This window comes from Corticium candelabrum, chromosome 7, assembly GCF_963422355.1.
Source record: "Corticium candelabrum chromosome 7, ooCorCand1.1, whole genome shotgun sequence".
In the NCBI taxonomy this organism is placed as follows: Eukaryota; Metazoa; Porifera; class Homoscleromorpha; order Homosclerophorida; family Plakinidae; genus Corticium; species Corticium candelabrum.
The window spans coordinates 1,281,164-1,291,163 of record NC_085091.1 but is presented as its reverse complement, the minus strand read 5'-3'; the positions used below and the strand labels follow the sequence as shown (position 1 = coordinate 1,291,163).

The 10,000-nt window shown below is 43.6% G+C and overlaps 2 protein-coding genes across 3 annotated transcripts in view; one reads left to right on the top strand and one right to left on the bottom strand.

Annotated features, from left to right (window-relative positions):
• Window positions 1–7,846, top strand: part of LOC134182044 (RING finger protein 207-like) — an 11,306-nt gene extending 3,460 nt beyond the window's left edge. Inside the window, exons 7-16 of one of the 2 annotated variants that reach the window (XM_062649366.1) lie at window positions 17–89; window positions 3,969–4,037; window positions 4,210–4,310; window positions 4,372–4,485; window positions 5,716–5,866; window positions 6,753–6,938; window positions 6,989–7,040; window positions 7,146–7,263; window positions 7,435–7,527; window positions 7,591–7,846. In XM_062649366.1, coding sequence (XP_062505350.1) covers window positions 17–89; window positions 3,969–4,037; window positions 4,210–4,310; window positions 4,372–4,485; window positions 5,716–5,866; window positions 6,753–6,938; window positions 6,989–7,040; window positions 7,146–7,263; window positions 7,435–7,527; window positions 7,591–7,714 — 1,081 coding nt within the window. In that variant the 3' untranslated portion in view covers window positions 7,715–7,846. The remainder of the gene's footprint in view (window positions 1–16; window positions 90–3,968; window positions 4,038–4,209; window positions 4,311–4,371; window positions 4,486–5,715; window positions 5,867–6,752; window positions 6,939–6,988; window positions 7,041–7,145; window positions 7,264–7,434; window positions 7,528–7,590) is intronic. The other variant, XM_062649367.1, reaches the window with a different exon arrangement.
• On the bottom strand, window positions 7,843–8,849 carry LOC134182045 (delta-1-pyrroline-5-carboxylate dehydrogenase, mitochondrial-like). Its single transcript, XM_062649368.1, has 4 exons — window positions 8,634–8,849; window positions 8,462–8,514; window positions 8,286–8,404; window positions 7,843–7,972 (listed from the first exon to the last, which is right to left on the bottom strand). Exons 1-4 carry the CDS (start codon window positions 8,709–8,711, stop codon window positions 7,857–7,859), a joined length of 366 nt encoding a protein of 121 aa, XP_062505352.1. The 5' UTR covers window positions 8,712–8,849; the 3' UTR covers window positions 7,843–7,856.
• Window positions 8,850–10,000: the final 1,151 nt, after the last annotated feature.

The following is a 10,000-nucleotide window of genomic DNA, read 5'->3' as shown; positions in this document are numbered from 1 at the left end:
TGGGTGTGTAATGTAGAGTGAAAGAGAGTAAGGAGGCGGCATTTAATGAACAGGTGGAGACGCTTAGAGAGACAGTCCCACAGATCGAGGTAGGATGGGTCAAGTGTTGGTTTGTAACGTTTCCGCTGTTGATCGATATACTGACAAACAAATAGACAGACAGACAGACAGATCCCGGATGAAGAACTGGCCGTTATGATAATTTGAACACTCGTTTCAAAGGATTTGAAATAGACATTCATGTCATGTCTCGTGGTGATCAATGTCCGTTTCCATACTGTCAGATGTCAGGATCTGTACAGCGTGTTTTAAGCCACATCCGTGATGTTCATGATTCCTCTCTTCTACCGTCATCTTTTATCGACCGTCTTCACCTACGTCAATGCGGCAGCTGTAAAAAGTGGTTTCTGAAACTTGCGCAACACAAGTCAAAATGTCCTGATCGTAAGATGAAACCTGACAAGAACACAAGTCATGAAACGTGTCAAGCAACAGATCAAGATCTCACTGAAAACATGCTAGATGTAGCCCGTAATTTGTCTGAAGATCATACCCATGATCGGGCGCTTTCTGAAGTTCCTTCAGTTCCTGTGGATGATCAAATTTCTTGCAAAGATCAAGCGTGGTCTTTTATACGGGACATCTCGGTAAATGACATTCTTTGTGCTTACCTTCCTCCTATTGTTCGTGGCATTTCACCATCTCTGAAATCGCTATTCCTGGATTGTTGTGATATTTCTTTGACCAAAATCCTTCAAGACCCCAGTGATGATGTTGGCTGGAAACTGTTTCTGTTAATACCCAGGATGATTCTGTGCCATCGTAGAGGAGGTATTTCTGCAATTAGGCAGGCAAGGTCAAAATTTCTTTTGTTTCTCAATTTTCAATGGGAGCAGCTTCTAAGTCTGCAGACATCGTCTTCTCTCAAGCATCCATCAAAGGACTCACAACTCGGTCTGAATCATCAGAAAGCTCTTCGGCTAGTTAGATGTGGAGAACTATCTCGAGCAGCTAAATTGCTTGTGAGCCCTGGTCTTGCTTCTGTTTCTGACGAAACAGTTTTGAAACTTGCTTCCAAGCATCCAACTAGACTAAAAGATGTGTTGTGTTTCGATGACAGTTTGCCTCAACCAATCAATCTTTCTGAATCATTATTCTTTGCTACTCTCACTAAACTTCCAAAATGTTCTGGATCTGGTCCTTCCGGTTGGAACTTTGAACATTTCAAAATATTGGCAAGCAGATCTACTACTGCTGAGAAGTTCTTTGCTGTTTGTGAACAGCTCGCAAGAGGAGACGTTCCAAAGAGTGTTGTAAAGTTACTGTCAGCCTCACGTCTCATAGCTCTCCCCAAACTCAATGGAGATGTAAGGCCAATCGCTATCGGCGAATGTATTCGACGACTTACTGCCAAAGTTCTGTGTCTTCAAAAGAAGGAGTCTTTTGCTGCCTATTTCTCGCCCCTTCAGCATGGTGTAGCCATTGAGGGAGGATCAGAACTTTTGCTTCACCATCTCAGTGTGCTTGCTGAAGCTCACCCTGACTGGGTTGTTTTAAAGACAGATTTGAAAAATGCTTTCAACTCAGTGGAACGATCCCACTTGTTACCTGAGGTGGCAAAAATATTTCCTGACATTTACCGTCACGTCCATCAAATGTATGCTGAGTTTAGTCCTCTAGTTTTCAACGATGGTCACAATGCTCACTTGCTGCAATCACAGGAAGGAGTTCACCAGGGCGATCCTCTTGGCCCAATGCTGTTTTCTGTCGCCTTACACCCATACCTTGTGGATCTTCAAGAAAGCCATCCATCGACTAGAGTTCTAGCATACCTAGATGATATGTTTTTCATTGGCCCCTTAGATGATGTTATTACATGCCTGGATGATGTGGAATCCAGTTTGAAGAAAATTGGTCTTAATATTGCTATTGAAAAATGTGAGCTATTTTGCAATGGTCTTACAACACCTCCTTGTCTCAACAGGGCCATTAGAGTTGTATCATCTGGAATTGACATCCTGGGAATCCCTATTGGGCAACAGCAGTATGTCACAGAATCTTGTTTGGACATCGCAAAATCAGGCCAGAGCCTTTGTGAGCAGATTTCATCTCTTAACGATCCTCAATCTGGAATGTTACTTCTACGCTACTGTCATGTGCCTCGCATTAATCATATGGCACGGTCAGTGTGTCCTACTCAGCTAAGGTCTGCAGCTAGGTTTCATGATCAGCTGACAAAAGAAACCTTTTTGCAATTGGTTAGTTTTCGCAATATAGAAAATGACCAATGGCTGCAAGCAACTTTGCCCGTTCGCAATGGTGGGTTTGGGATGACATCAATAGAAACAACGTGTCATATTGCATTTGTATCCAGCTGGGCTCACTCTTTAAGTCGTCTTCCTCATTTGTTTGGAGATCTCACTAGTCCAATCAAGAACATCTCTTGTCCAATTCCAAGTTGTACTTCTGTTGGATCCATTAGTCATCAGCTTCATCTCGCTCTACCTGAAGACAAATCTCTAGCTGATCTGATGTGTAACACTAAAAAGTTACAACAAAAATTGAACTTGCAAAGAACTGACAACATTGTATCTTCTATTCTTGCAAACCCTCAATCTAAGCGTTCTTCTGCAAGATTTAGGTCTCTTCAGGGAACAGGAGCAGGTGCGTGGCTTGACTCAATACCACAATCAGCGAAGTTTGCATTAAAGCCTGGCGAGTTTCGTCTTGCAACACGCTTGAGACTGGGTTGTGAAATGCCCTTGGGATCTGTTGTGTCAACCTGTGAATGCGGAAAAGATGTTGACAGAGATGGCTATCACCTTCTAACATGCAAGAGCGGGGGCGGACCTGTCTGGACTCACGAAACACTGTCCAGTGTATGGAGCAGCTGCCTACAACAACTTAAAATGACACACCAAAGGGAACCAAGGAATTGCTACATTAATAGTAATGATAGACCTGATATCATTGCATTTGATGCACAATCTGGTTGCGATATCGAATTGGACATTTCTGTGGCTCACCCATGGGCACAACAGATTCTTTCTCAAGCAGCTTTGGAAGATGGTGCAGCTGCATCCAAAAGAGAGCTTGAAAAGGCACAGAAATATGGTGGTGAGTGGAACATGTGGGGTCGCACCTCTAACTGCATTGCCTTGGTTTTCGAACATTTTGGAAGATGGGGACAAGATGCTGTTGACTTTCTCAATCGCTTGTCACACCAGTCAACAGATGAAGATGGAAGATCAAATGGCAGAGAGTTCAAGACGTACTGGCGTCGCTGTTTATCAATAGCTTTACAAAGATGCAATGCTAATGTTTTATGTAAAAAATTAGGAAGAGTAGTACGATCAAAGGACTCAACTGAACCGTGTTTTGCTAATTAGATAGATTGATAAAGTAGCCCATTATGGGCTCTTAGACTTTGTGATTTTAGTTCTAATTGTCTTAGACTGTAATAGCGATGATGTGTGAAAATATATGTATTGACAGACAGACCAACAGACAGACAGACAGACAGACCAACAGACAGACAAACAGGCTGACGGACAAACAGACCAGATGGATGCAGACAGACAGACAGACAGACCAACAAACAGACAGACAAGCAGACAGACAGACTAACAGACAGACAGACAGACCAACAGACAGACAGACAAGCAGACAGACAGACTAACAGACAGACAGACCAACAGACAGACCAACAGACAGACAGATAAACAGACAGACAAACAGACAGATGGATGCAGACAGACAGACAGGCAAACAGACAGACAGACAGACCAACAGACAGACAAGCAGGCAGACAGATAAACAGACAGATGGACACAGACAAACAGGCTGACGGACAAACAGACAGATGGATGCAGACTGACAAACAGACAGACAAACACAGACAGACAGACAGAGAGACAGACAGATAGACAATTGTTTCAAATAACTTTTGTTCCTATTCTCTATTTTAGAGTCACATCTCTACGTGTCAAGACTTCACAGAAACTGCCAGCAAATACGAACTACTCCATCTCTGCCAAGTAAGCCACTACCCACACACTCCACAATCATTACACCCTCAACACACAAACACACACACACACACACACACACACACACACACACACACACACACACACACACACACACACATGCACACACACACACACACACACACCACACACACACACCATTTCCTTCGTTACATGACAGGATGTCAGAGTGCATCTCAAGTGGCTACAGCATCAGCCCTACCAGCTAGCACCAGTTGACGATTGCCAACTGGACACAAACATGAAAGAGGAGTTTGCGAGGTATGTGAGTTATCAGTCGCTTCTGTTGTGTGTTGAGCAATGGCGGCATGTTTGTGTGCAGGTGTCTTCAACCATTGCTCATGGACAATTGCACGGGCGTGTCTCCGCTGCTGGTAATGCCTCGTGTTGACTTCTTTGTCTCACAGATTCTCTCAACGGCGGATGGTAGAGGCAGGTATGGTATGTTGGGCGTTTGACTGTTTGTATGTTGTCCATCTGTCTGTCTGTCTGTCAATACATATTTCTGTTTGTCTTTTTATCTGTCTGTTGGTCTGTTTGTCTGTGTCTGTCTGTCTGTGTCTGTCTGTCTGTGTCTGTCTGTCTATCCGTCTGTCTGTCTGTCTGTCTGTCTATCGTAGTATAATTTCAAACATCGAAACTATTACAGGCTAGAGGAGCTAGTACAGCCACGTCTAAAGTAAAATATTTGAAAGTTTTGTTCTCTGCATAAACTACACTTGAAAAAACATATATGATATATGGACCGTATTGGTCATATCTATCATATATGTTAGATATATGATATCTATCTATCTGTCTGTGTGTCTGTCTGTTTGTTTCTGTCTGTTTGTTTCTGTCTGTTCATTTGTCTGTCTGTCCGTCTGTCTGTCTGTGTATCTGTTTGTCTGTCTGTTTGTCTGTCCATCCGTCTGTCTGTCTATTTGTCTGTCTGTCTGTGTATCTGTCTGTTTGTTTGTTTCTGTCTGTTCATTTGTCTGTCTATCTCTCTGTGTATCTGTTTGTCTGTCTGTCTGTGTATCGGTCTGTCTGTTTCTCTGTCTGTCCATCTGTTTGTCTGTCTGTCTGTGTATCTGTCTGTGTGTTTGTCTGTCTGTCTATCTGTTTGTCTGTCTGTCTGTGTATCTGTTTGTCTGTGTATCTCTCTGTCTTTTTGTCTCTCTGTTTGTGTATCTATCTGTCTGTCTGTCTGCCTGTGTATCTGTCTGTCTGTCTGTGTATCTGTCTGTTTGTCTGTCTGTCCATCTGTTTGTCTGTCTGTCTGTGTATCTATCTGTCTGTCTGTCTATTTGTCTGTCTGTCTATCTGTCTATTTGTCTGTCTGTTTGTCTCTGTCTGTTCATTTGCCTGTCTGCCTGTCTGCCTGCTTTTCTGTCCACGTGTGATGAATTGCATCCTACTGTCACACTAAAGATTGTATACACACGCAATCTTTATTGTCATGGATGCTACACTACCCATCTGTTGACCATGGTGGTTGCCTCGAAGTGGCAACACGACTTATCATAACAGATAACACTAATCCAATACAATAATACACATACAACCATTCGGATGTCTCAACATATCAGCAGTCTGTGACTCTCCACGAATTGTGTTGTTGTTATGATTCATAAAAAGTTTGTTTGTTTGTTGCTGTTTTGGTTTGTTATTGTTTTGTGTGTAGGAACTCTCCGGCTGGTTTTACGTCGTGTACGTCTCCTGTTAATGGGCACGGAAGTCAAGGTAGACGTGTGAGTTGGAATGTGGGGACGGCAGCCATACAAGGAGACGGCCCGTTTGTTGAGCATTGCAGGAATTTTAATCCCATTCTGAAGGTACAGTGTAATACATTTAGTTGTTTGTCTAAGTCTCTTTGTTTGTTTGTGCATTTGTCTGTCTGTCTGTCCGTTTGTGCATTTGTCTGTCTGTCTGTCTGTCTGTCTGTCTGTCTGTCTGTCTGTCTGTTTGTGCATTTGTCTGTCTGTCTGTCTGTCTGTTTGTCCATTTGTCTGTCTGTCTGCCTGTTTGTGCATTTGTCTGTCTGTCTGTCTGTGCATTTGTCTGTCTGTCTGTTTGTGCATTTGTCTGTCTGTCTGTGTTTGTCTGTTTGTCTTTCTGTCTGTTTGTGCATTTGTCTGTCTGTTTGTCCATTTGTTTGTTTGTGCATTTGTCTATCTGTGTATCTGTCTGTTTGTGCATTGGTCTCTGTGTGTGTGTGTGTGTGTGTTTGTTTGTTTGTGCATTTGTCTGTCTGTCTGTCTGTCTGTCTGTCTGTTTGTGCATTTGTCTGTCTGTGTGTGTTTGTGCATTGGTCTGTGTGTGTGTGTGTGTGTGTGTGTGTGTGTGTGTGTGTGTGTGTGTGTGTTTGTGCATTTGTCTGTCTGTGCATTTGTCTGTATGTGTGTTTGTTTGTTTGTTTGTTTGTGCATTTGTCTGTATGTGTGTTTGTTTGTTTGTTTGTTTGTGCATTTGTCTGTCTGTGTGTTTGTTTGTGCATTTCTCTGTCTGTCTGTTTGTTTGTACATTTGTCTATCTGTCTGAGCATTTGTCTGCCTGTTTGTTTGTTTGCGCATTTGTCTGTCTTTCTCTCTGTCTGTACATTTGTCTGTTTGTTTTTGCATTTTCTGTCTGTCTGTCTGTCTATTTGTGTGTTTTGTTTTGTTTGTTTGTCATGACAGCTTCATTCGTTTACCTTGCTCCTTATTGACGTCTCCAATTTAGAGTTTACAGCAACACATGAACCAAATGAAAGAAAAGGTACAAGATCTTCACCAAGACTTAACTCGTCGCCGTTGCCAACCCAGACGACTGCAACTGTCTGAGGTCCAGTGTGAATGCAAGACACTCGAGACAACACTGAGTCTCCACTGCACGACATTAGAACAACTACGAAGTCCATGCGAAAAGGTTATTCAATGTGACAGTGTGTGAACATGCTGGCTAACTGTATCCACTAGGGATGGTCGAGTGCACTCTCACGTGTTGCACTAGAACAAGATATTTACCAAGGTTTGTTTATGTGTTGAAACTTGTGTAGCATGCAGCTATCTTGGCTGTCAAGTTTTCATGTGTGTTTGTTGTGTCTCATCTCTCTGCGTGTTTGTGTGTTTGCAGCGCAAGTGTGTGAGGTTCACAAGCTGCAGCAGGAGAATCTGCGTCTTGCAACGATTGTTGACTCGATACAACCGTTCTTTAAGTCGTTAACGGCTGTTGCAGAGAGAAATGACTCACAGTACGTACACACAAAGATAAATGAAACACACACACACACATCCACATGCACACACACACACACATCCACGTGCACACACACATCCACGTGCACACACACACACACACACACACACACACACACACACACACACACACACTAATTGTTTTCTGTTTGTCTGCACCTTTTCAGCCTCAAACAGGCAGCACAAGATCGAAGTCAGGAGGACCAGATGACATCCCTACTTGGTCAAATAACCGACATCCACCCAAACTCCAAACAACGGTGACGCTCACACAACAACTCAAATGCATACTAAACGTAACTAAACTCCGTGTGCTCGTCTAGAATTGATGCCATCGAGAGCATCAAGAGACCGGGAACGAAGGGAAACAGTGCACTAGAAGACACGCTTGTGAAGACACGAGGACTATTGAAAGCACGAAAAGCTAAGCCAGACGAGCCAAGCTGATAGTCAGTCAACACAACAAACATTAATAAAGAAAATACGACTACAAAATGCATTGAGCTAGTCAGCTGGCTAGGCAGTACAGTTTATGAATGAATGATGAACTGATTAATTAACAGTAATGTTACTGTTTGTTGGTGTTTCGTCACTTGGCCATCAATGGGTAGTCCCAACGCGTGAGAGGTTGGAACTGCTCCTTTATGGCTAAGGGGGATACGTACCTCTGGAGGAGGACTTTGGTGCCTGTTTTGTCGTTCGTACCTGCAGATAGAATGACATAGTGCTACATGGATGTAGATTAGGCTATTGTATTTGGAGGGATGCATCTCACAATACGCTAGACTATTGTATTGGAGGGATGCATCTCACAATACATTAAACTATTGACTATTGTATTGGAGGGATGCATCTCACAATACATTAGACTATTGTATTGAAGGGATGCATCTCACAATACATTAAACTATTGACTATTGTATTGGAGGGATGCATCTCACAATACATTAGACTATTGTATTGAAGGGATGCATCTCACAATACACTAGACTATTGTATCATTTATACTCTTATCTACCTGACAGTCGGCCACCGCCGAACGGTTGCTGTCCGACTACAGAGCCGGTTGACTTGTCATTGAAGTACATGTTACCTGCCGAGTGACGAAGAACAGATGCTGCATGATGAAGGAAATAACTAACCAAAACAGATATCAACGAGTCACACAAACGAGCCAACAACAAGCCAGACAACCTGTCCTTGGAATATATGGCACCAGTCAGACCAAACGGCGACGTCTCATTCACCTAGAAATCACAAATGCAACCAAATCAATTGACTAGTAGGAACAACACACACACACACACACACACACACACACACACACACACACACACACACACACACACACAAGAAAACGTCTCACCAATTTCAGCGTCTCCTCTACTTTATCGTCCGGGTAAACATACGTCGTGATCACTGGACCAAAAATTTCCTCCACCATCAGTTTGCTGCGTGGATCCTTGGTCTCAACCAGCGTGGGATACACATAATACCCGACACTGTCATCACACTCTCCACCATAAACGATGCTCAGATCGCTGTTCGACTTTGCGTGTTCGATGTAACCTTTGATGTTGTTGAACGACTGGAGGTGAGCAACACAGACAACATAAACATGACAATGTAGACAACAGACTGCGTGATGTGTAGTTACTAGTACACATGACATGCCCATCTCACTACTTCATCTCTGTGCGTATCTGTCCACACACGTTTGCGAGTAAACCGTATGGGCATGTGACTTGATACTTTTCATTTATTTATTGGCCATAAAACGGGACTCTGTAAAAGTCACGTGACTGAGCGGGTAACCGAGTCAGGAGGGCTTCAATGCTTCCGGTTTGAATGCTTGTGTGTGTGTGTGTGTGTGTGTGTGTGTGTGTGTGTGTGTGTGTGTGTGTGTGTGTGTGTGTGCGTGTGTGTGTGTCTGTCTGTCTGTCTGTCTGTCTGTTTGTCTGTCAATACATATATTTTCAAAGAACAACACTACTACATTCTAGTCTGGCCCAAACGGCCGACGCAATAATTTAACTACGTGCGAATGAAGAATGTCCCAGTCTTGCCAACTTTCTGCTAATTACGCTAGCATTACACCTCTGCAAAGCTACCGACATGCATTTACGCCACAATAACTTAAATTCATGACTGTTCTTTCTTCCGTCTTCGTCTATAGACTGGAGTGACAGGCGGTGTAGGAATTGAGCTGCCTCTGAGCCCCAACGTCCGAAGTCTGTCTGTCTGTCTGTCTGGTGTGTGTGTGTGTGTGTGTGTGTGTGTGTGTGTGTGTGTGTGTGTGTGTGTGTGTGTGTGTGTGTCTGGTGTGTGTGTGTGTGTGTGTGTGTGTGTGTGTGTGTGTGTGTGTCTGGTGTGTGTGTCTGGTGTGTGTGTGTCTGGTGTGTGTGTGTGTGTGTGTGTGTGTGTGTGTGTGTGTGTGTGTGTGTGTGTCTGGTGTGTGTGTGTGTGTGTGTGTGTGTGTGTGTGTGTGTGTGTGTCTGTGTCTGTGTGTGTGTGTGTGTGTGTGTGTGTCTGGTGTGTGTGTGTGTGTGTGTGTGTGTGTGTGTGTGTGTGTGTGTGTGTGTGTGTGTGTGGTGTGTGTGTGGTGTGTGTGTGTGTGTGTGTGTGTGTGTGTGTGTGTGTGTGTGTGTGTGTGTGTCTAGTGTGTGTGTGTGTGTGTGTGTGTGTGTGTGTGTGTGTGTGTGTGTGTGTGTGTCTAGTGTGTGTGTGTGTGTG

Coding starts and splice junctions, on each gene's coding strand:
- LOC134182045 (XM_062649368.1), bottom strand. CDS start 8,711: ATGGTGGAGGAAATTTTTGGTCCAGTGATCACGACGTATGTTTACCCG. Junction 8,515..8,633: donor TAGAGGAGACGCTGAAATTG/GTGAGACGTTTT, acceptor TGTGATTTCTAG/GTGAATGAGACGTCGCCGTT. Junction 7,973..8,285: donor CGGCGGTGGCCGACTGTCAG/GTAGATAAGAGT, acceptor TTCTATCTGCAG/GTACGAACGACAAAACAGGC.